Source organism: Haliotis rubra, unplaced genomic scaffold (assembly GCF_003918875.1).
Source record: "Haliotis rubra isolate DU_JTF1 unplaced genomic scaffold, ASM391887v1 Scf1014, whole genome shotgun sequence".
NCBI classification, from domain to species: domain Eukaryota; kingdom Metazoa; phylum Mollusca; class Gastropoda; order Lepetellida; family Haliotidae; genus Haliotis; species Haliotis rubra.
The window spans coordinates 306279-333055 of record NW_025764909.1 but is presented as its reverse complement, the minus strand read 5'-3'; the positions used below and the strand labels follow the sequence as shown (position 1 = coordinate 333055).

At 39.5% G+C, this 26777-nt stretch overlaps 1 protein-coding gene across 1 annotated transcript; it reads left to right on the top strand.

The window, feature by feature from the left end:
- Positions 1–12032: 12032 nt before the first annotated feature.
- On the top strand, positions 12033–25934 carry LOC124269521 (sodium-coupled monocarboxylate transporter 2-like). Its single transcript, XM_046704554.1, has 14 exons — positions 12033–12368; positions 15255–15306; positions 17228–17295; positions 17785–17865; positions 18804–18877; positions 19898–20035; positions 20747–20882; positions 22045–22133; positions 22379–22494; positions 22893–22963; positions 23265–23351; positions 24058–24254; positions 24565–24671; positions 25771–25934. The coding sequence occupies exons 1-14, from the start codon at positions 12033–12035 to the stop codon at positions 25932–25934; spliced, it is 1716 nt and encodes a 571-aa protein (XP_046560510.1).
- Positions 25935–26777: the final 843 nt, after the last annotated feature.

Sequence of the window (26777 nt, the reverse complement as noted above, 5' to 3'; positions counted from 1 at the left end):
CAGATCGCAATCTCAACCCTGACAAATATTTATATATATATATAGGACACATATTTCTCCGAGAGGATCTATCTCTGAAACATTTGGCAACAGGGCTCATGTCTAACATGAAATGACTGTAACTTCGTCCAGTGAAACTCATGTTATACAGAACGTGAATAAAAGATGTATAAAAAAATCACCATATTATTTTTATTTTCATTTCGTCTTGATAAGATGTTAAAATATGCCTTGTAAGATTTGTGCGGCGATCTACTTCTGGGAACCATTATCCCCTCAAACTTGAAGTTGTTTACAGGAGAAAGTAACATCATTTAAATAAAGTCCATATTGAATTATCCTAAAATGGTGTCTAATATTTTTCAATTAAGACAATTCTGGTAGTGAAATAAAAATTTCTGGCAGAAATTTCTGCCGGAAATAAAATTTCTGCCAGAAATTTCTATGGTAAAAAAAAAATCTGCCAGAAATTTCTGCGGAAAAAATTAATTCTGCCAGTAATTTCTGCAGAAATGCATTTTCAGAGCCCATTTGTGAGCTTATGAACACGTGCGCGCACTGGCACATGAACTTTTTGAGTTCATCTCCCCGACATCTTTCCAATGATATAAAATATGTCTTTGTAGCTCGCTTCCTTCTATGTGTCAAGTTAGGACTCGCTGGCCATTCCCAAGTTGTCCCACCCGGCCTTCGAACCATTCGCACAAACACAACAACAGTGCAGCAAAACCACAGTTTTTGCACGTGCATCGACGGTTCTGGATGGAAAGCATGCCTTTCACTCTGAGGTATCCTTTATAAAGGATTGTGTCAAAAACAGTGCAGTATTGATGCTAGGAGGTGTGCACGCCACATAAACGATACCTAGACTAACGATTTAGCAGAGGGGAATTGCCATTGGAAAGTTGCAAGGAGGTAGCTCTGCAACAGCTGTTGCTAGACAAATCCGTCATCTTACCACCATTACACGACTTGCTCAACGTCATCAGCAAACCGGGGTTGCTGCTGATCGTCCCCGTACCGGACGGCAACGAGTGACAACTCATGCGCAAGATCGGTTCATCCAGGTCACTCATCTAAGGAACCGAACTCAAGCAGCAACAGTAACAGCAGCCTTAGTTCTTGGGTCAATGGGAGCAGTGCCAAGCGATACGACTAGGCGTCGTCTTCGGGCTGCTGGAATCAACACCACCAGCGACGTTTGCAGCCCTCACACAGCAAGGTGTCGATGGATTATCTGGCTCAGAACAACATTAACATATGGCTCCCTTGAACATTCTGGGAGGAAATTGGACGGAGGATTGCTGCATATGATTTCAGCCATATCGTGACGACAAAAAGTTATCTACTAAGAAGACTTATTTAAAAACCTGTCTGCGAAGGACAGTATAACGACTTTTTAGCACAAATTAATTAAACTAGTTTGAGTTCAGTGTAACATGTTAAATCATGTTAAAGCAACACAATATAAAAGCGGGCTATAGATCGCCAGCAACTGAAGGTAAGATCACTATACTAGGGACCATGGGGATTTACAGTGCTTTTGCTACCTGCATCAGCAGGGTGTGAATTTAGCAAGGTGTGAATTTCTGGGAATGGCTGGTTACTTCCATAATTCTGGTCAAAATGTTTCACTTGGGCAGCCTTCCCACAACTCTGCTGGGCAAACGACTGAAATTTGTTTGGGACATTAATTGCAGACTGCTTTGAGAAAAATGATCCCATGCTCGTGAATTATCCTGTTATCAAGCACCATATTTTGAGAAACCTTGGAAATAGATGCTGGTGGCATTGGTCCTTGAACTGACCCGGTGCAGTGATGCATTATGAGAAATTATAGAAATTATCCCACCATTGATGAAGAAAACTTTGCTTTGGTGTTAGCTCTGCAGCAATCTGAAGCTTTCAGCTGTTGGAATGGTGGTTTGTATTTTATCAACCGTTATTTTCTCAACCGTTTGGCAATTGTTTTACTTTTTAAGTTATGAAAGTGGTTTCTGATGAACAGGAATGAAGGTAATTCTCATATATGGTTTAAGTTATCGAATCCACTAAATGGACACTGAAAAAAATGGGATTTATTTAACAGAACGTTTCTAATTTCTATTAATGGCAGCACCAAGCATGAACTAACTTCCGTGGCACCTACCGAAAGGTAGGAGGATACACTGCATAAGAAAAACAGTTCGCTCTACCTACATGTATGGTGCAATAAAGTACACATTTGCCTATTGTAGCAGCGTTTACAATTCCCGGCCGTCCGAACGTCATCTCGGAAGGTTAAATTTCAAAAGTAGCCTGTCAGCTTATTGTTGAAAACCGGACAGGCAAGTTTGTATCCGGACTGGCTATTTTTTAAAGTGACCAGTCCGGCTGTCTGGCTTGGAATTTTGGGAGTTATAAACACTGATTATAGTTTAAGTACACAATATGTTGGAGTAAAGTGACCTTTTCTAAGAGCCAAATCTGATACTTACCGACGATAAATCTAAAGCAGAAACCAAAGTTTACAGAAAAACGACGGTGACGGTTATCTAAAGTAACAATCCTCGTTCAGGGCTAACTAACGCGCTGTTCTAGCTGACTAGTAGTAGTATAAGGGCCTTTATAGGGTCAAAATCTATTTTTAGAATAGGCCCCTGGTAACAGGCTATTTTTAGATGATGAGTCATGTCAACACCTGCTGTTTCTATTTTTAGAAAAGTCTATATTTAGACCATGACTCATATCAACATCTGGTGTTTCTATTTTTAAACTCGGGTGGGTATATAAAGTCCACAAAAAAAGCCTCATGTCATACTCAGTCTCTGAAGTCATTAGTGCATATACATTCAAGTGATTGCACACATTGTGGATATACCAGAGTGCATTTCTCATTGGATTATACTGTGTGCACTGGATTACTAAACAACCTTGGATTATACTGTGTGATTCACTGGATATATATTTTCATCAGCCTCTCAACTATACATCTGTGGAGTAATTAAACATTGTGGATATTTCTCACTGGATTACAAAACATCTTTGGATTATACACTGGCGTGACTACACATTATACTACCAGTGTATTTCTTTATCTCAAAGCAAGCGCCCGTTATCGCAGTATCAATTCCCGTCTGACTAACTATAACTATTAAAATGTGAAATTCAAATGTATACAACGTCCTACCTTCAGTCCATATCTTATAACACAGAATACATTGTAACACAGATTAAGATTTACATCATCATCAGATTGAACGAGTGTTGGGGATAAAGTGTACATGAAGTCAACTTACCTCTGTTCATCATATCCATATGAATGACATCAGGGAATAACACATCCATAGGTACCAATTCGTGATGTTTAGAGGGTTGGAACAAGTAACCCATTCATGTGAAGAAACAGATTGATTCATACTGTACTCCAACAATGAATGACTCATTTGCCCACCCGTAAGTCCGGCCTACAGCCATTCAAAGCTATGTTTACGGAAGGGAATCCTCTCCCACCCAAGCATGAGGATTAAGAAAACAAGCGTATAATGGAGGAAAATAAATAACTTCAAATACATGTTACCGAGTGTCCACGTTAATACTTTCTTTTAATTTGCGACAGCCTCCGAGTGAGGTGTGTCATGTTCATTCTACCATAACATTGCCTCTCCCTACGTTCAATGAACCGAGAAGCATGACGGCCTTCACGTCCATTGAAGAAACCAGGTCATAGACCGCGTCCCCCGCCGCCATTTTGAAAAAAAATGATAAATAAATAGATTTAAACAAATAACAAAGTCCTAGCCATGCCCGCCGATGAAAAAAACTGAGTAAAATGTTGAAACTCAAAGCGAAATCACACACAGCATGCTTCTCACCAAAGTATCCCATGTAGATCCCATGAACTTACTTTAAAATCCCACATAATCATATGAATAAATACAGCCCGATACAGAATACAACCTATAGAAAGTTGATTACACATGACTCACATATGCCATGAGCCTACTTTAAAACTCACACACAATCACATGAATAAACACAGCCCGATACACACACAGGATACGACCGATAGAAAGTTGACATGACTCCCATATGCCACGAATCTTTAAATCCCAACACAATAAACACAGTCCAATCATAATCAGAACCTTTCCCTAGATTCATCGTTTTTCTAAACTATAGCTTGATAAAACCAATGTTAGTGTGTAGATGTACTCGCATTGTTAACATGTGTACTCACGATAATGTCGTCAACAACATTATTCACACAATACGTTCATACGCAAAAATACTCACAAATTAGAATAGAGAATGATCCATCACATAAATTGCACACCTACTGTGCTGTTTTAAACGATCATGAAACCGCCAGAATACCTAAACACGCACAGCAATAACATACCGGCTGCACATGGCAGTGAACAAAGAGCATTAAATCTTGGCGCCAACAGCCCTGACCTAAAACCGGTTCTGTCAAACTGATCGCAAACGGGTCTATCAAACCGGTTCGCAAACGGTTCTGACTCAAAATGGCTACATGTCCAAAACGGCTTTGTAGACCAAAAATGGCTTTACAACACTAGTGACCATTTGTAATAGCTTATGTATTTATAAACCGTTTATATATATATAAATATATTCATTACAGATCATTAAAATTGTTGGTGTATTCAATACAATGAACTGTAACAGTGGCTATCTTCAATACCATGAACTGAAACAGTGGTTATCTTGTATTCAATCAACAGGAATGACGTTTAAACTGAAACTTGTATGTCTGATACTAGTATGAGGAGGTTAAACATATTTGTGGATTCAGTGAAATAGGGTTGAAATTGGTACTATAAAAACCAAGAATTGCACAAGAGTTGTCTTATGTCAATCCTACAGCAATACATTCAGTGAGTCAAGTACACTCTCAGCAGCTCTATGGAGGTGGTCTGTACATAATGTACATAATCAAGCCTGGACCAGACAATCGAGTGATCAACAGCATGAGCGTCATTCTACACCACGCCATGCCATGTGTCAACCAGCGAGCCTGACCACTGATCCCGTTAGTCGCCTCTACGACAAGCATGAGTTACTGAAGGGTAACCCAGAGGTACAATACATTAAGAAACAAGAGAGATATACAGATTTCATTGTTTATTAGCTCTGTTTCGAATGAGTAGACATTAGGATAGGAGCTCTCCAAATGCCTACTTTACATCTGTTGTCTTATTACCCTTCATCATCATCCACCTGCCCTTCACTCTCTTCATCAGATGTTATGTCTTCATCTTCGGTCATGCCTTCGACCCAAGACTTATATTGGTACAATTTTGAAATCACTTCATGATACATATTATTTGTGTCTTTTACTTGTTTCAGTATTCCTTGTGTCTTTGGACCATACTGCATATGGTACAGATAAGTAATAAATCGGGCATACGTCTCTTTAAACGTGCTCCACATCAATTTGTTCAGTTTGGCTTGAATCATGTCTTCGTTTAAACCTCTTTTATGTACAGCTGTCGTTTCTCATCCAAAAGTCTTTATTCAGCTCACGCGTACGTGAATACATTTGTCTTATACCTTGCTCTTCCAGATCAGCCATCTTACTTTTCCTGTTGTGTGTGACATCGCTAATGATTCAACATCATCGTCCTCATTTTCCATTTCAGGACATTGTTTATCGTGGTAAATGCCTTTGTAAGTTATGGTTAGTGCTAAACACTTGACCACAATAGTCACAGTCCACCAGAGGACGTGGTCTCTTCACAGGTGAGAAGTTGTTGTCTTCCACCCACTGCCTTTTCACTTGGGGTATCCCAGGAGGACCCACTGAAGACTTTTCGGGACACCAGTTTCTTCTGTGTTTTTGCAAATCTTGCACATCTTGAAACATGAGTCCACAGTCATCACAAGATGGCATGGTTGAGAGGTTTTCTTCACACGTTCGCTCACGCTGAACATCTAACTCGGACTGAACTGTCCTGGCTTGGAGGTGTCCTTTAAACTGAATGCATTGGGACAAAGACGCCTATGGGGAGGTGTTTGGGGTTTTAGATCAACCAACAAGTAGCCATAAGGCTTCTGGGTAGCCCTTTGAAACGGCTCCATGAAATGGTCTGTGTTACCTGGATACATTTGCCTCGCCAAAGTCATGATGGGTTGTTGATCGATAGGGTTGTTGAACAGAAGCAGATAATGACAGTTTCTTCGCTGTGTGGGATCCTTACTGAAATACAAATTCTGGTTCAAGGCGATCACTGAGAGATTACGATGATGACTTCCTTCCGTAAACAGATCTGTAATGCGTGGATCTTTGCTCGCTGTCGACATTAAGTCATCGAGGATAACCACGCTCACCACATGGGGTCTAGAAATGCATCCTTTTCGAGATCAGAAGGAATGCCTTGATGAAATTCCACATAGGGATAAACATGGGTTTGAATGGCATTATACAAGGGCTGCCATCGTTTGTAGAGCCATATAATACGTTCAGGATAAGGTTTAATGTTCATCCTTTCTAGGATCTGTTTCACTAAGTAGGTTTTCCCACAGGAGGTTGGCCCTGAGACAATCATGGTGAAGGGGTGAATCAGTCTACATTCTTCCAAAGCACCCACATGTGGTTGCACTGGTGGCATCATAGGTGGTGGTGGTGTTGGTGCTGACGGTGGAGGTGGAGGTGGAGGTGGAGGTGGAGATGGTGGTGGAGGTGGTGGTGGTGGTGGTGGTGGTGGTGGTGGTGGTGGTGGTGGTGGAGGCTGGCTGGGGGCTGCATTGCTTGTCTGTGTTGATTCCTGAGATGTCTCAAGCATGGCATCCCTTCTGGAAAAACGGCTGATAGCACACAGGACACGTTGTTGACTGCATGGTGGTCCGAGTCTAAATGGCAGGAACCATGTCCTAGACTGCTTTTATCTAAAAGTCGTCTTCCGTTTCTTCATGGGAAACTGGGAGGAACTTCCAACTTTAGATTCCCTTTCTGCTGCATCTGAATAAGAGCCTTGGCTTGTTCGACCACTTGTTGAGTAGGGGTAACGAAATTAATCTTAGGCTGCTCTGTGGTTTCTGGTTTTGTTTGTCTTTCTTCCACTCTGGATCATACAGTTCCAAATATCGATCGACAGACAACATGGCAGATTTTTCTCCTCCACGTGTTATAGAATGATAAGGGTCTCCTTTCCCTTCAGCCCTGAGCATGTAAAATCGTGTCCATTTTTCGCATCGGGTACGAAGAGTTTGTATCGTGGATTATTCATGATGAAAACGGAGCGGTCTGAGGTGATGCGTCACTGTCGCTGGTCCACGGCTAAATAAAGTTAGATAGCCCTTGTGGCCTGTTATACAGATATCTTCATTGACCTTGGTATAGCTTTCAACATCGCTGCCAGGATGTTTCGGATGCACTACTATGAGAAACTAAACCGGTGTACCAAACATACTAAGCCGATGCTCTGTCAAACAACCAGGCATTTTGAATGGCCTCATCTCTAAGTGCATTGACAAACTGTGGTTTCAAAACAAATGCTACGATTGGCATGTTACTGGCAAAAGACTCTTCCACCTACTGTCTGTCGTCCACAGGGTGAACTAATCTTCGTAACACCGCTAGATAGTTATTTCTATCAGTTTTCCTCAGGAAACGACGCCTTTCATATCGAGTCACTGGTAATCTTCCCTTAATAACCTATTGATAATACCATTGATGGCGATAATCTGTTCTCTGTTCATTTCTAAGATGTCTTGTCGAATCTCCTCAATGTCTTGAAACATTAACATGAACCTTAAAAATTCGTAATGTTTTAACACGTACCTAGCCATACTATTTCTAGCAAACAAACTCTTATCGTGGTTGGGATCTCAGTGAGATTAGTATTTGAGTCAACCTCTATTTATACTATCCATAGACAACCAAGGCAGACATACTCTTAACATTGATTTATTTCCAATAGTCACACATTTTACATCACACTCTTGGTTGCAAATCCACATGACTACACCAACGGGTCACCTCTTTCTGAGGTACTCCCACCAGGGCCAAATACGGACAATCAGGAGACCATTTTTCATGTTCGGCCCAGGGATCATCATCTACTTCCCAGTTCTTGAGAACGAGACCACATTGAAAACACTTGCAAGCGTCCCCTCTGATTAAGTACACAAATCCTGCCTGAGCCATTTGACTAGGACTCTGTTTCATCTGCACTGGCCAGTCTTTAAACGAATCGAGTCTTTTCTGGAATGAAGTCCATTCAGTCTTGATTGCACAGCAATCGGCAACGACAGTCTTGTCGAATGGGTAATGTCCACACACATCCATGATATCCCAGACCAATGGTACTAGTCACCCGACATTCCACGGATGCATTGTGGGGCTGTGGGCATAGGCTTTGTTTACCGTGTCACTATTTAACTGTAAGTCGGGAAAGGTTCAACGTAATGTTCCCACAAGTGATGTTTGCCGAGTGAAGCAACTGCAAACCAAGAAACGGGGTGCTGCGGAGTAGTTTACTGAAGGAAACTGTACGAGGCGATGACAACTGACATGTATCGTGACGTCTGTACCACGGTTACGTTTGATAACGAGGGGACAGATGAGCATGGCGTAGTGACGACAATACAGTGTGAAGTCATGCGAAAAACGTTGACTGTCCGTGTCTTTGATCTTTTAGCGAAGCATCTTAGAATTAAGAATACAGTTCGGTCTACCCTCATGTATAGTATAATAAAGTACACTTTTGCCCTGAACTATTATTAAAATAAGCCCTGAACTATGATTTTATATATTTAAAGTTGACGGCGACGACTTCCGGTGGGTACAAGTGTGTGAGCCTAGTGGTGTCCCCACAGTGATTTTATAAAACCATACTCACTCAACGTTCAGGAGCGCCTCGTCATTGATAAAGTTGTTACGGTGGCTATCGGTTTTATAGGGTCTTTTGCATGGCTACGGTGGTCTTTTTTTCGCAAACACCTGTAATCACCAGTTGGACACGATTCATCGACACATGCTTGTGTAATAGTCGTACTGGATTACAATGGATTTTGAAGTAAAGCTTTCTTATAATTAGAAAAACTGATTTTGATTTTTGTATGTTTAGGAGATTATCGGTTTTCAGAGGAATACATATTTTGTACACTTTAATGAGATATTTCAGTTTCGTTTTTACATTATTCCTATTACGAGCTGTGTCCCCTTAAATGCAGATCCCCAGGCAAGGAAACAACAAATGTATATGTCACATGTTAATGCCAAACCTCCCATCTCCCGGAAAACGAGGATCGGAAGGGTAGCCTAGTGGTTTAAAGCGTTCGCTCGTCACACCGAAGACCTAGGTTTTATTCCCCACTGTGTGGTGCCCAATTCTGGCGTACACACACACTCACACACACTCTCTCACACACACCCTCCTCTCTCTCTCTCTCTCTCTCTCCTCCCCAATATTGCTGGAATATTCAATTTGATACAAGCGGCGTAAAACCAACCCATTCACTCACTGAGGAAAGCGTTACGTGAACCAATCGGATTGCTTCCTTTACTTCCGTCCTGGACGTCAGCCAGTTTTAAGACATGAAGTGGTAACATTAGCTATGCCAGTAAATATGTATGCATGTACATGGCCTAATGGACAATGTAAGTCAGTAAATTTGTATGGATGGACAGAACTTGATGGGCAAAGTATGTCAGTATGCTCATCTGTCATTTGGGAAACGTGTTGACGCAATCATGATCACGGATAATGATCACAATGAATCATAATCATGATCTGCACGAAGTAATCCAAGATATAAAATATTTTCCAATCTCCACAAGTAATTAATATTTATCCATTCTAAACATTACACATGTATCTGGTTTCCTTCAAATATATGGTAAACTGGCACGTTACAATATATCCATGAGTGGATATGTGATATGTCGTAAGTTTCTATTTTCAGTAAAACAGCCATATACGAAGTGCACAATCAAATGTTTCGATCATCTGAGTGTTCAAGTTTTTAACTGATTTTACACCGATTTCGAACACCTTCCCACAAACAATAGTTAGTGTTCAGACACTGCTGATGTTGACTATTTATAGACTACTTGACATTGACGATTTTACGGAATCATGTACTCCTCATACTCGAGTTTGAGTGAGTTAAGATTATTTGTCACATTGGCAGTATTTCAGTCATATCGTGACTAAAACAAGGTTTACATTGATGAGAAATAAAGTTTCCTCTGACATATGTTGGCAAATTACAGTAAAACAACAAGGCTATCACATAAAGAGTAAAAACTAGCTAGGATATATCTTTAAAAGAAGAAAACTATTTTGAACAATACAATGTAAAAATTGACTATTAATCGCAAACAGTTGAAGGTAGATCACCACACTAGGGACCTTTTGCTACCTGCATGGACCCAAGCCGCATTTACGCTATCCCTACAGCCGGCTATCCCTATTTAGCCGTCAAATAAAGGAACAAATATACTTCGATAATAAAAACAATTGGTAGATATAAACATACCTTGAGAGACTTGGCTGGGCAATCATTTTACGTTACTTCAACCCCTGTCGAGGGCATCGCCATGGTATAATAAATATATCATGACTTTATAAAGATATTTAACTATATACATCAAAATTTGTCAATTAATTCAATTTCCTATAAAAAAACAACAATGATTAAACGTAAACTAATACTGTGATAAAGATCATTCATTGATACTGATTAGAAATATTGATCCCTTGAGATGGAAGAATCAATGCAGTCAAGCAGGACATGCTTGACCGTGATTCTCTCATCACACGGGGCACAAAATCACCTTTCAATAGGACTCATGTGTACATCTTGTACCGCCAAAAATGGCAACGTCTTAAAATGATCTCTTCAAATCTGAACTGACAACCCAAGTAGGTGTAACCAATATAGGGTTACATTTAATGTAATTTATTGATACCCACTTGGATGTCTCTCTTCTTTTGCATTGAATCCCGGATTCAGGTTTAACAGGTTTGGTGTCACTGTAAGGCATCAGAAGTGGTGCCACAGACTTGTCGAGTGCTGCCTTAGCAGCCAAATCGGCCATTGTGTTACCACAAATTCCAACATGGCTGGGTAACCAACAGAAGACGATGTCGCATTGGCCAGTAGCAAGTTCATTATATAATTCAATTATTTTAATTAAAAGTGGATGTTTATAAGATAAATCTATAAGTCTCGACATGGCCAATATCAACACCTTTAATCCCTGAAGCCGTTTGAATATCCGTAAGCATGTGTAAGGGAGTGGAAGGATTCAGAGTCGCTTTAAATATTACCGTATTTCCTCTAATAAGTTCCCCGGCGCTAGTAATTCAGTAAACCCACAATGAACCCACAATCAGGATTCAGAGCTTTATCCGTGCTAAGAATCATACGTTTCCCAATACAAGCTAAAGCTTCGCCACTTAGCCACCCTACCACCATGGACACAACAAAAGAGCTTCTCACAATGAATCTTTGGTAGATATCCTTATTAACTTTACTGTTGCGAACATGTGTCATGGTATTTTCATCATATGTTGATTTGATTTGATCTGGTCGATTTTAGATATATTCAGCGAACTCCTCATGAAAGTGATTCATGTGATGGCTTACATATTTCAAACTTAAAACTATGACTGAGAATGTGAGAGTACTCAATATTCGTCTCAAGGTTGTGTTTGGCCTTGTTGCTTGGTTACCACCGTCGTGCATCATTATATCAATCACTAGTCTATTTGCAAGCCCCAGTGATACAACAGTACTAGATGTACTGACATTAGCAGATTAATACTAAGAACATTGTTTTCAGCTGAAGATATAGACTAGGGCGACCATGTATACACAGCAATATTCCCGGTGGAATGCAAAGGACTATCTAGTTTTCAACATTTCTCATCGGACCAGATCTTTCACTAAGTTGAATTTCATGTATGCATGGGCACGAGTTTCGTGACCCTGCATATAGCAATGCAACACATAGAAGCAAGATATATAAATATATATCGGGCAATTTCCAATGAATGTGGTTCATGTTCTACATCAAGATGGCGGCAGCAGAAACTTTGGGAACCGTAGACTATATCGTACTTTGTATTATGTTGGGTATCTCTCTCGGAATTGGCATCTTCTTCGCTATCCGTGAAAAGGACACAAAGGAAGGTTACCTGCTGGGAAACAGACAGATGGGTGTCTTCTCTGTGGCCGTATCCATGTTTGTGACCTTGGCGTCAGCCATTTCGCTACTCGGTGTTCCTGTTGAGATCTATACGTTTGGCTCAATGGCGATGTATCAGTATGTAGCGATGGCATCGGTATATATTGTTGGGATGTATACCTGTCTGCCGCTCATGTATCCACTCGGGATCACCAGCGTTTACGAGGTATGTGTACCTAAAACTACATTGCCCAAATAAACATGTTTCTGATCCAATTATATGCCCCAAATAAACATGTTTCTGATCCAATAATATGCCCCAAATAAACATGTTTCTGATCCAATAATATGCCCCAAATAAACATGTTTCTGATCCAATAATAAGCCCCAAATAAACATGTTTCTGATCCAATTATATGCCCCAAATAAACATGTTTCTGATCCAATAATAAGCCCGCAATAAACATGTTTCTGATCCAATTATATGCCCCAAATTAACATGTTTCTGATCCAATAATATACCCCAAATAAACATGTTTCTGATCCAATAATAAGCCCCAAATAAACATGTTTCTGATCCAATTATATGCCCCAAATAACATGTTTCTGATCCAATTATATGCCCCAAATAAACATGTTTCTGATCCAATAATAAGCCCCAAATAAACATGTTTCTGATCCAATAATATACCCCAAATAAACATGTTTCTGATCCAATAATATGCCCCAAATAAACATGTTTCTGATCCAATAATAAGCCCCAAATGAACATGTTTCTGATCCAATAATATACCCAAAATAAACATGTTTCTGATCCAATAATAAGCCCCAAATGAACCCCCAAATAAACATGTTTCTGATCCAATTATATGCCCGAAAATAAACATGTTTCTGATCCAATTTTATGCCCAAAATAAACATGTTTCTGATCCAATAATAAGCCCCAAATATACATGTTTCCTGATCCAATTATATGCCCGAAAATAAACATGTTTCTGATCCAATTTATGCCCAAAATAAACATGTTTCTGATCCAATAATATGCCCCAAATAAACATGTTTCTGATCCAATAATAAGCCCCAAATGAACATGTTTCTGATCCAATAATATACCCAAAATAAACATGTTTCTGATCCAATAATAAGCCCCAAATAAACATGTTTCTGATCCAATTATATGCCCCAAATAAACATGTTTCTGATCCAATAATAAGCCCAAAATAAACATGTTTCTGATCCAATTATATGTCCCAAATAAACATGTTTCTGATCCAATAATATACCCAAAATAAACATGTTTCTGATCCAATAATATACCCAAAATAAACATGTTTCTGATCCAATAATAAGCCCCAAATAAACATGTTTCTGATCCAATAATAAGCCCCAAATAAACATGTTTCTGATCCAATAATATACCCCAAATAAACATGTTTCTGATCCAATTATATGCCCCAAATAAACATGTTTCTGATCCAATAATAAGCCCCAAATAAACATGTTTCTGATCCAATTATACCCAATTTTATGCAAATAAACATACCCCAAATAAAAAATAAACATGTTTCTGATCCAATAATACGCCCAGATGAACATGTTTCTGACCCAATAATATATTTTTGATGCTGAATTTGTAGTTTTTGCCATTAGCATCCGTGTGCACCAAAGGTTTGAGTCGATTTGCCTTCAGGAATCAACAGATTCGAGTGACTTCAACCATGGCATGATCGATCTGTAATTTCGGTCAACTTCATACTCGGGCGCATACAACATTGCAGCAGGCTAATTTGCATACCACGTTGCAGGACATTTCTCTTGTTTGTAAATAAACGCGATTATTCTGTGATAACAAAAGTGTGTAGACTAGAACATTTAGTTTACACAATGCCATTTAGAAAGTGGTCAAATGTTACATATGTTATATTTTGGATTACACTTTCTTAGTAAACTACAGATTCTAGTACTTTCGTTGGGTTGAGTCCCATTCGGGATTCGAACCCACACCCTCTGGCATCTAATCGCCAGCACACAGTCAGCCGCCTAACCCGCTCAGCCACCGCGACGTCCACCCAAAGTACTAGAATCTGCACTTCAGTAAGAAAGTGTTATCCCAAATATAACTTATGTTAGAACATGTAGGTCAAAATTATATCCTAACATTCTCAATTGTTCTTGCAAACACAAAATGGCTGTAGACAACGCATGAGAGGTATATATCTCGTGTATGTGATTAATGGGTATCTGACGCAATAGTTGTGTGTGTTTTATGTATGCGAGAGTGAGATCACAAACAGATTTCATTGTATTTTATAAACCGTTGTCCTGATATTGAACACATACATTCTAATGGGCCTTCTTAACAGCAATTGTTGAGAGATCGATATCATATTACGTGTCTGTTTCTTGTCTAAAATACACGTTATTGTTGGCATACTGAGTGAGGGAGTTAAAATTTAACGTCACCCCGGCAATATTTCAGCCATATAGTGACGAGAAATGTTGTACATACACAATGAATACAAGTAATTAAATAACCAGACATCGACGGACTGTAAAATAACTAGAGTATCACAAAAAGAGTAAAACTAGCTAGTATTATTTTTAAAAGTAGAAAATTAGCTTAGACAATACATGTAAAAACTGGGCTAGTGGTCGCCAACGACCGAAGGTAGATCACCATACTAGGGACGTTGGCATAATGAGAATCACATATCCTTCAGTGCCAAGGTACAATATATGCTGCTTCTTTTATGTTCATCAAATTCTTTATACAATTGTATATCGAAATGATGTGTACAATCATTTATTTTTAGAAAACGATTATTTTTATCTTTCAGTATCTTGGAATGCGATTTGATTCGACTGCTGTTCGTCTTCTTGGGACGTGTATCGGTATGTTGCAGACGGTAGGTGAAGGTTGACCATGAAATTACATCTTAACATAATCTTAATCGTATCTTGAATATAAAAAGTTTCCTTTGAAACGACATCAATTTTATTTGCTAACAATAGATATGACTCACCTGCAGATCAACATGGGTATCCTATGTTCATTAATATCTATGTTTAGGCCTCCAGCACAATAAAACAACTCTATTTTCTCTTTCTATAGGCTGCCTACATGGCCATTGCCCTACTGTCACCGGCGCTGGCACTCCAGACAGGTATGTTCCCGTTCCTGTTCCGGTTCCTGTTCCGGTTTATGCAAAGAGAAATTACTTGAAACGCCACTTCCATGTACCGTTTCCGCAAGCGAATAAAACTACGGTTTTAACTCAAAAGTTCTACTAACTTTAGTTCGTTATATTCAGAGTAGTTCATGCACGTACTTCGATTAAAACTGGTCGGGACAAAACAACAAGTATCATATATCCGTCAGTTTGTTATGTACGTATTCGTTATGTAGACGTTATGTCGAAAACGGAAGTATCGCCTACCCGCTTTATATGAAGCAGGGTGCAAATCAGCTCAGAAGTTGCGGAAAATATCGGGGTTACCTAGGAGTACCATCGACTTATTGCCGATTTGATTTCGAGCAAAAAAAAGAGAGACATTTTTGAAAGTAGATTGTGGGTCGCCGCGCGGTGAATTTGAACATTTCGTAATATTTTGTTCCTTTGACATCAAGATGACGTTCTCGGCATTATCTCCCCTGCCGGTGGGTCGGGTCACATGATGACGCTTTAGCAGACGACTTCCTAGTTGCTGACGAAAACCGATGCGAAATATCGACTTCTCGCTTTATATGGAGCAGGATGCAAATCAGTTCAGAAGTTGAGGAAAATGTCGGGGTTACCTAGAAGTACCATTTACCGACTTTTTGCCAGATTTCAAGCAGCAGCCAGATTTCGGCGCTAGACGGGATTGGTACGTCCACGTAAACTCGGTGTGAATGACAGGAGACAACTCGCACAATTGGCTATGGTGCATCCACACTGGTCAGCAAAACAACTAGGTCAGCGTGCCCCAGCTTTAGGGAGTACACCAGTGTATGAATGTACTGTTAGGAGGAATTTAAAAGAACCGGGAATTTTGAAGAAAGTGGCGACAAAGATTCCATTCAATTCCAGTGCATAAACGGAAATGACGGGAGTGGTGTGAAACTAGAGACACTGACTTTTCAAAATGGATATTTACTGACGAATCTAAGTTCCAATTTTTCAGAATTACGAAGAAAAGGTTGTTTCGAGAAGAAAAGTGCGAAAAAATGTGCCCGAAGTTCTCGCCTTCTGTGATGGTGTGGGGTGGGTTTGGGGAATTGGGCTTAACGCTGCTCTTGGAGATTACAGGTCGCATTGATTCAGGGAAGTACTGCGAGCTCTTACAAGAGGGACTGTTAGATTCAAATATTGGACAAAGTGGAATTCCCTTTGTTATGCAACAGGACAATGCCCGTGTTCACACATCCGCTCACACCAAAACATGGCTTCGTGAGATGAACATACATACAAAGTAATGAATTTTCCTGCCGCTTCACCGGACCTGAACCCCACTGAAATGTTTTGGCAAATCATTACGGACAAAGTGGAAAAGTTGGAACCAAAAGACATTGCAGAGTGGAAACGTGTGATACGTGAAACGGTACGAGCTATCTGAAGAACTGATAGTCAATCTTGTAAATTCCATGCCTCGTCGGATTGAACAGTGTTTGGAGCGAAATGATGGACTGACTGACTATTGACTCATTGAGAAAGATTTAAGCGTTGTGTACATTTGTGCCAATTTTCATCAATTTATGTCAAATATTAAATTCAGATGTTGAATCAAAAGTTGTCTCATTTGTTTTTGCTTGAAAGTATATACATTCCTGTACGTGATATTTTAGTCGCCTAAGATGAGATTTAATCAGGGTGTTTTTTTATTATTTATTTATTTAGATTTTTTTGTGTGTGTGCTTCTGTGGGAAAGCATCAATGTACCAAGCCTATTTGAAAAGAGAATCAATGACCCTTCACTATTTGATAAGGATATGTAGAAATATGCTTATGGTATATCTGGATCTTTGATTTTATAGCAGAGATTTCATATGATTGTGACAATTGTTTTGCCGCATTTCTATAATGTTTGCCTGATTTCATTGCCTAGTGGCTGGTCTTCCGTTATGGTGGTCCATAGTGATTGTTGGTCTCGTCGGCACGATCTACACCTCCATAGTGAGTTACACTTCAAAACATCTCATACATCCTCAAACTCTCCAGGGCTCGTTTTACATACTCACCGTTCTTAGCCCATTCCCGTTGTTCTCGTATTACCCACTATTCTCCATAGAAGAGGCAAGTCACTTAACATTCCAACTTGGCATTACATGTTTCTGTGACTGAATTCAAACATGCCTTCTTCTGTAAAACATGTTAAATTTGTGATTACAATTTCATATTAAAGTACAAATTCTAATACTTTTCAGGGTTTATTTCCAGGGATTCGAAATATAAGAAGAAATAACTGGTTCGAATCCCCGACGGCATAAAAAATCTTAACAGTTAAATTTTCATCTTATTTTTAGAAAGAGTAATCCCGAATATGTTACATCTGACCACGTTCTACAAGGTAATGTGTATTCAGGCACCCTCTGTTTGGAACTTTTCTTATTGTTTATTCTGTAGTCAATACTGATAATGGAATCTTGATGACTTTCTTCTTAGGGTGGCATCAAGAGTGTGGTGTGGACAGACGTGTTCCAGTCATTCATTATGCTGGCAGGAATCGTCACCTCAATAGTTCTTGTAAGTATGTGCATTTCTTGAAGGCCCTTCGGTTAGGAATGACATTTGTCACTAAATACTGTTAACTAAAATATATTTGGATACTTTATAGACATTGACATGATACAATAAAAGCCTGATATCACCTGTCTTGTGGACAGTTCAGCCAGACAACATCAAGAATGATGACAATTTGTTATGGCTATACAACTTCGTTTATTGTGAAAGGCGACGTTTCGACATATAGTGTCGTTCTCAAGCATGTGATGACATCAGAATCTATGTCGAAACATAGCCTTTCACAATAAAAGAAGTTCTATAGCCATAAAAATTGTCATCATTCTTCATCAACATTCATTTTTTTCTATTCTTGAATAGAATCATTTTGGTGTTCTTTGTTACGATGTAATACATAAACCGAGACGTAGATTATGAGCAAATGAGGGACAGGGACATTTTTTCGATGATTTCACATGAATCAGATTCACTGAGTGATTTTTTATGTTCTTTCATCATTAACGTACGATCTGTAGAATTGGGATTATTATTACTATGTCGGGTCATCGAGCATGCCCTTGAGTTTTGCTTTGTTGCTACTGGTGCGTTGTTTCGTGCATCCAGATTTGAGTAAATATGTCTTCATATTTTGGGGTACAAGAAATACAAATGGTCACTGGATATATTTAGCGCCATATAGTATGAGGGGATATATGTTCGTAACTGAATCTAATTCGCTTCTTTTCCTTTTTGTGTTTAGTTGTATCCTGTTATTTATAGACTCGCTTGAGAAAATGCAAAAGGCATGATGGTGACATTGAAAACATGAGCATTTTAGTATACCATTTGGAAACTGCGACATGCATGACAACCGATCCTTGTGTAATCGGGCGCCAAGGATGACTTGCTGGAGATTCATTCAAGCCTGGATCTCATAAATCTATTTTCTTTCTTTCGTCTAGGGAGTGGTGAGATCTGGAGGTGTACTGAATGTCCTCAGAATCGCAACCCAGGAAAGACGACTGGAGCTTGACGAGTAAATCCCGATCTGTAATGTTTAGCTAGTAGGAAGGCGTTTCCTATTCTCGCGGTACTTACGGATATCGGCTGAAAAAATAACATAAACAATTCTTATCGTATGAATGCTTGTTGTTTTTAAATGAAGGGCCTTCTCCTCTATCATCTACATCTATCAGCTGCCAGATCCATCAGGTGAATTACCACTCATGAGCCCGGTGATAAACAATGCCATCCGCCATTGACGAAATGAGGCTTCTCCTATTCTCGCGGTATTACGAGGAATTAACGTTATTGAGTGTATGTAAGAGTCATCCTGCCGGAAAGGGCGGGAAAAAGTAATGATATGTCCAAGTTGGTATAAACTCCCCAATATTCGTGACACTGCAAGATTTTGATTATTCACCGACTTGGTCCACTTCCTAGTTACCAGTCGGTGATGTAAACAACCGCTAAGTGTCACGCATCGGCGATTTCGGCAGAAAACGTATTTACCGCGAGAATAGGAAACCCGCGAGAATAGGAGACGGACCTATATTGTCAGTGTGGTACTGTTTTACAGTTTGATTACATAGCAGCAAATATCACGAGAATAAGAATAAGAAATATCCAGAATATCACTGGATATTTTGCCATGTTGAGCGTGACTTCGAATACATTTTATAACATTTTCATACACAATTCAGTTTTATCTCTACTGCCATTTTTGAACTGTGGGATTTTGTTGTAGCTATCTAACCAATACTCATTCCAATAGATTGTTTCATTTAAGACGGAGGTACGTACGTTTTGAAGTTGCAAAAGCCAAAGTTTAGAAATCAAATTCTATAATAATTAATAATGCACAAGTATTCTTTGATTGCTGCCTAAGCGCCAGTACAGTTCATTTCACAACCTGTTAAACTGAGAGGTTTCCGTTACTCCTAAGTTTATCATTTCGATTACAATGTGAGATGATGTAATTACTGATATTTAACATTGAAGTTGTAGTCGGTAGAAAACGTTACGCGTGATTTTGTTAGATAACATTTTTCCACAGAATTAATCCAGATCCACGAGTACGCCATACACTATGGGGTCTTTTGATTGGTGCTTTCTTCAACTGGTTCGTCAATCTATTCACTCAATCAGTGGGACAAAGAACCTTTGCAATCAAATCGCTGAAAGGTGCAAAAATGTGAGTAACAAAACCGAGTATTTGTTGTTCATCTATAGAATGTTTGTAATGTCATTTTCTGTAGATACAGCAGGACACACTGGTAAGGAATTTGCCTCTGTGCATGAAACCTTTCACGAATGCTGTCATCCATGTGCGAACGATTCTGGTTTAAAACCCCATGGCCATCGTGCAGACCATATAAATATGTAATTAAGTCACATGATGCTTTAATCACATGGCATGATTACCGTGAAGAAATGTCTTCAGCAACCCATGTTTGCCGTAAAAGACGACTGACGGGATCGGGTGGTCAGGCTCGCCGACTTGGTTGACATATGTTAGTGTATCCCAATTGCGTAGATCGATGCTCATGCTGCTGATCACTGGATTGTCTGATCCAGACTCGATTATTTACAGTCCGACGCCATTTAGCTGGAATATTGCTGAGTATGGCGGTAAACAACATACGAAAGAAAAATGATAATTAAATGTGTTTAGGGTGTAGTGGATTTGTCTGGGTTCTTTATATATACTGTGATAATAATGTCATCATATTAACAAAAATCTGATTATTTTATTAGCAAAGTTGATATTTATCCCTTTTGCATTTTCGTTTATAATGTTTACTATTCATAATATATAGACTTTTAAGGCCATTTAAGTCGCTTGCATATTTCTAAAATTCGTTTGCAGATTCTTAAACTAACTTAAAATCCATGTTTGTTTTAGGTGCTACCTTCTGAATACCATTTTCATGGTACTCTATGGCTTGTTACTATGGGCAACAGGATTAGTTTTGTTTGGGTTTTTCTATACACAGGGATGTGATCCTTATGAAGATGGAGACGTGACAAACCGCAACCAGGTAGATCATGGATGAAACATCACAAAACACAAACACGTTACTTGAGATGTATTTAGATGCTGATCAATGTATAACGTGGAATGTCAATGTTGACTTCGCATGTGGTTGCGCCACCGATGAGGCAAAAATATCGTGTATCGTCATTAATTAATAGCGTTTGTTTAATTTGTTTGTTGTGAGGTGAGGTGAAAATGGGTTTTACGTCGTGCTTAAGAATATTTCGCTCATATGACGACGTGCATGCGTGTGTATGTGTATGTGCGGCTGCTTGTACTAGCCCAGACTTAAGCTGGTTTTATAGTGCTAGCCCACTGAGATACCATGCCGCAGTGAAGCATGAATACCCCACTCAGACACATTATACTGACTCCGAGCCGACCAGTCCTTGTTGTACCCATTAATGCCGAGCGCCAGGCAGGGACCAACAAGTACCATATTTTAACGTCTTTTGGTATGACGCGGTCGGGGATTTGTTTGTTGTTTAACGCCGCACTCGGAAATAATTCAACTATATGGCGGCGATTAATTGATAGCGATTCATCAACGTGGGTTTATGACGGATCATACACAGTGAGTAAGTGAGTTAATATTCATCGTCACATCGGCAACATTTCAGCCATATCGTGACGAGGACATTTTATGAAATAAAGATAAAAAACTGTCGACGATGGACAGTAAAACTACTAGAGTATCACAGATAGCATGGTAAAACTAGAATGTTATAATAAAAACTTATCACTAAAGAGAAGAATACGATCTAAAAACGGGAATCATACACTGACTTCTTATCATTACTGAAATGTTTTTGTGGCTTGTATTGCTCACCATATCACATCATCATTGATTGTCTTAAATATTTACAAGAAATCGTCATATTTCTATTACAATTTTCCATTACATTTCTATTGCGACGAGGGCGTTAAAAACAACGCATAAAAAGATGTCACTTCCGGTTGAAAGTTTAATGCACCAAGCAAACAAAACGCCTATCGCAATATATCTCTTACTCTCTTTGTTTGAATTAGTGAAACTGAAACTGTAAACACTGACTGTAAAGTATCCCACCCTGTGAATCCTTCCTGAAAAAGGATCGATGTATTGTGGCTTCAAGTGAAGCATCAGTCATCTTAGTCTCTCTGCAGTTATGGAATTACTATTCCAGTTGATGCCGTACTATGTGATGCAAATATTGTCAACCTTCCCCGGAGCTACCGGTTTGTACATGTCAACATTGTTCAGTGGCGCTCTCAGGTACGTCATCGTATACACTTATTCCGATTGAGTATGCTCCGCTTTTAGCAATATTGCAGCAAAAATCCAATAAGACACCTACATGGAATTCGAACACGTACTTTCAGTTTCACGCCAAACAGGCGTTTACTGAGTTTCAGTTATTGATGTGCATATGTAACTGTCGCTTCAAAGGTGTCATCATTGTGACGTTATTGGTGTGTTCTTTGTTTTGTTGTTGAATGCTTCTGTTTATCTCATACCAGCACCGTATCATCTGGAATAAACGCTTTGGCTGCCAACACTGTAGAAGATGTCCTTGGCCCATCCCTTCGGAGGATTAGATCTGAGAGACTCGTCACGATCGTAGCTAAAGTATCAGGTAAACAACTTTTCACATACATATGAAAAATCCAAATGATGCTGGCTTTACGTCAAGAACCTGGTCAGGCTGAAGCCACCATATTAACTAGAAGATAACCCAACCAGTTGGTAGGTTTTCTTATGTAGCCTGGAGTTGTCATCTAATGTCCTTTTTAACAGAACATTTCATGAAAAGTTCATGAAAAGTGGGAGTGAGTTTTACGCCGCTGTTAGCAATACTCCAGCAATATCACAACAGGGGACACCAGAAATTGGCTTCACACATTGTACCCATGTGGGGAATCGAACCCGTCATGAAAAGTATAAATGGATGGTGTAATGAATTTCTTCGATTGGACGATATTGTATAGTGTTTCATTGGACATTATGTCGGTATATACCTTTGTTATGTTCTAGTATGTTTCTTCGGCCTCTTGGCCATCGGTCTGGCCTATGCTGCTAAATCCCTACAAGGACCTGTCACTCAGGTAATCACTCACAATAACAAGTTATTACTCGAATGCCATTTGGACCACAAATTCCGAAATAAATGATTCACTGCCAATGGACAGTAAGCGTAAGGTTTATCCAAATATTCCCATAAATCTATAGTCAAGTATCGCCAAATCAAACATGCATGTTGTTAATTTGGAAGACATTTAGCATTTGTTGTAGGGCCATGACTTTGTGTGTATTATGCGAACAATGTGCCACTGTTTGCATTCCTAGGGCTGTAACTAACAGTTATTACAAGGATGACGCTGAATATGTTTATTTGCAATGTTTTAGATGGCTATGTCAGCATTCGGAGCTTGCGGTGGGCCGGTCATGGGCATGTTTCTTCTGGGAGCTCTGGTGCCGTGGAGTAACAAAATAGTTAGGTTCTTCTTGCACGAAGTAGTATGTTTAGTGTTGGTTGTTTAAAGCCTCACTGTAAACAATCCATTGATTGACCTCATGAGCATCGATCTTCGCTGCTGGGATACGATGACATGTGTCAACTAAGGCAGCGAGCCTGACCACCCGATACCGTTGGTCGCCTTTTACGACAAACATGGGTTGCTGAAGACCAATTCTAACCCGGATCTTTACGGGTAGCATTTGGATGAGTGAAACTGAAGCTGTAAACACTGATTCTAAAGTACCCCACGCTGTGAACCCTTCTTGGTTAAATAAGACCAATTCTTCACGGATTATAGGTTAATGAGATACATTTTGTTACAGCACTAACTGCCTTTCACGTCATGTCTACCTCCATCGATCTCACAACTTCCTTCTCACATGTTCTCGTGTTTTATGAGATGCATTCACTTGCCTTAGTTTGTGATGGGTCCCATATATTCTCACTGTTTCGCGTATCATCTATATAACACAGTAATTGTGATATTGTCGGAATCGTACAATGCACCCTGGTTTAGTAGAGACTTCCTTTAGAATTACATTGAGTATGTATTCTCGTGATGTCACTGCATTTCAAAGATTGAATTTTGATGCATTTTCACATAGTACTTATTGTGTGTAAGTTCAAATTCGAATTGCATAATAGACAGGCTTGCAATGAAATGATATTTCTACTGTGAAGGGTGCATTTTCCGGGGGCCTGATATCCTTGATATTGAATGTTTGGATGAGCATCTCCGCAAACATCTACGGCGCGAGGCCTACCACTCTACCCCCGGCACCAATGTTTGCATGCCAAGAAGATGTCTGGAACAGCACAACAACGTATTCAAACGCCAGTTCCATGTATGAAGTAACCACGGTGCCAACAGAAAGGAGGTAAATGCATTGTTATAAACAATTGCCTTGGCTACCTGGGACGTAATAGAGTTTATGTACGTGTCCATGTATAAATAAGTCTTACTTTTCTGTTGAATTATTTCCAGTTCATCTTTCAAAGGAGCCATTTAGAAATACAACTATATAAATAAATATAAATATTACATATATGTCTAAGTTTGTATTTTCTTTCGATTATAAGATAATTATTTGTTTTTCATAACCATTGTCCGTTATTTTATGTACGTTTTCAGTAACAACGAAAAGTGCGTAGGACAGTAGCAAAACATTATCTTATTGTCAATTTCAGCTTGGCCACAGAGCCATTCAACTTCAGTGACGTGTCCTATTGCTGGTACGGCTTGGCGGGGACTTTGACTGCCATGCTTTTGGGATGTTTAATATCTTTGATTACAGGTGAGTACACATATATCAAGTACACCCTTATCAAGTATCACTACTTAATTATGTTATGTCATTGTGGAAGATGCAAAATGTTATTCATCAACCATTGGCAAGCTTATCATCCAACGTCAAGTATAATGGAACCAGTCACTGTATTCCGGATGTTATCATTGACTATGTCCCTGGTGTTTGCCCTCACTGAGGTATAGTCTATGCAGCCAATAAGGTTGCCCTTAGGATGCCTGACATAACGGCTTTTACTGGCACTATATGTAATCATGAACAAGACAACAACCTCATCACTTTCTCCTGCCATGTCATATTATAGACTCTGATATGTTCATATAGGTGTGAATAGTAAACTGTATAGCAGATAAATTTATAAAGCCTCAAGACGAGAAAAGCAATTTGGTAACTGTATTTCATTAAGGTAAATGATAAAGAAAGTGAAAGTACGCAAAAATGACCCTTCTTTTAGAAAACTGTCACTGGTTTCTGATACACCTTGACCCCATTGCCCACTCCGTGTACCAACTAAAATACCATGGATCACGGGCCTTAACTTCATGCCAAAAACCTGGAAACATTTTTCAAAAGACAAAAATTAATTTATGGCAACAATTTTTAAAACTAATTCTTGATGAATATCGCTTTAAAAACACCTGCAATATTCCATTTAAGTAACTGCGGGACTTTCTTAGCAAACCTGTCGCCACTTCACTATTACCCCTATAAATATTACTTTAAGAGATCAATTCATTTGAACCCGGGTTCGAATCCCCATATGGGTACAATGTGTGAAGCCCATTTCTGGTGTCCCCCGCCGTAATGTTGCTGGAATATTGCTAAAAGCGGCGTAAAACCAAACTCAGTCAGTCAGTCAATTCATTTGAGATTGTCACCAGGAACAAAAATCAATAAATCACTCCTCTATCAAACGCTGTTTTTTGCAACGATAATATTATATGAGGAATTTTCCAAAGAATCATTTGCATATTTTTTGTTTTGGTAACTCTTAACAGCATAACTACACGATTAGGTCGGAATAGTACATTCGACGCTGCTTATCATGTGATATCATGCACAGGCTTTAATCTGTGTTCATGTTCAGGGCGAACGGACCCAATGACCCTTGACCCGGACCTAGTATTCCCGTTTGTGAGGAAGATGTGCAAACTGAGGCCACCCTTGACCACAGACGACAGTCTGGTCTCCACGGCGGAATACAAAGCAATGACAGTAAGAAACAGTCGTAACATCAATGTCAAGTTTTAGGGAATCATTACATTTGATTTGATTTGAATATAGCTCAAATTAATTATGTACTTGTAGTTCATGAAATACATCATAAACACACCGCTTGCGAAGGCATCTCATCTAAATCTTCAAATCATTGCGAGCCGACTACAGATATCTACAACTGCTGTCATTAGGGGTGCTGTGTTGAAGCGTCTTAGGAGCTCATCCATAAATTTAATGTTTGCCATTGAAGGGTCCCTACATTGTGATGGATATTCTATATGACTGTGTGTAGCAGTGATCTTGCTGGTGAACAGCATATCATTGGTGTTGAGAATATAAAGTACAACATGCTATCAAAAGTCTTATCGTCGTCCGGCGTCGACCACCTTCCTGAGCCAATTTGAACCACCGTCACTTGCAACTGTCCTTTGAAGAATTCAGTTTCTTGTCTCATCTATGAAATTGTCTCGTTTTCCACTGTTGACGATGCCAGCTGCGATGTGACATTGTGATTCAAATTATTTAAGCAACTTTACTGCATAACAGACATCAAACTTAAAGCATTCGCAAAGACCTCTCACCGACAACTGCAGCACTGAGAGAACCAGGTTACTGATGCAGGCCTTGGTGAGAACTAACCTTGCCCCTCAGAACTGGACACTGTCTTCGGTTAGGGAATATTTTTGGGAGTGACTTTGCGCTCACCCCTGAACTATTCTGTTGGATTTACGTTTTGGCGGAGGTCCTACACATCCTGTATGGACGCCATCTTGATGAATTTCTTATCATCTGTGCGGAGGAATTACTGAAGTACAGCTTCGATCTCAGGTCTTATTCTCGGAACGATCCTCCATTCAGTTCTCTGGCTTTACTGCT

What these genes read in the sequence shown, in the direction of transcription:
- LOC124269521 (XM_046704554.1), top strand. Translation starts at nt 12,033, where the DNA reads ATGGCGGCAGCAGAAACTTTGGGAACCGTAGACTATATCGTACTTTGT. An exon ending in GCACGATCTACACCTCCATA is followed by an intron (nt 17,296 to 17,784) that starts GTGAGTTACACT and finishes CTTTCTTCTTAG; the next exon opens with GGTGGCATCAAGAGTGTGGT. An exon ending in AGACGACTGGAGCTTGACGA is followed by an intron (nt 18,878 to 19,897) that starts GTAAATCCCGAT and finishes ATTTTTCCACAG; the next exon opens with AATTAATCCAGATCCACGAG.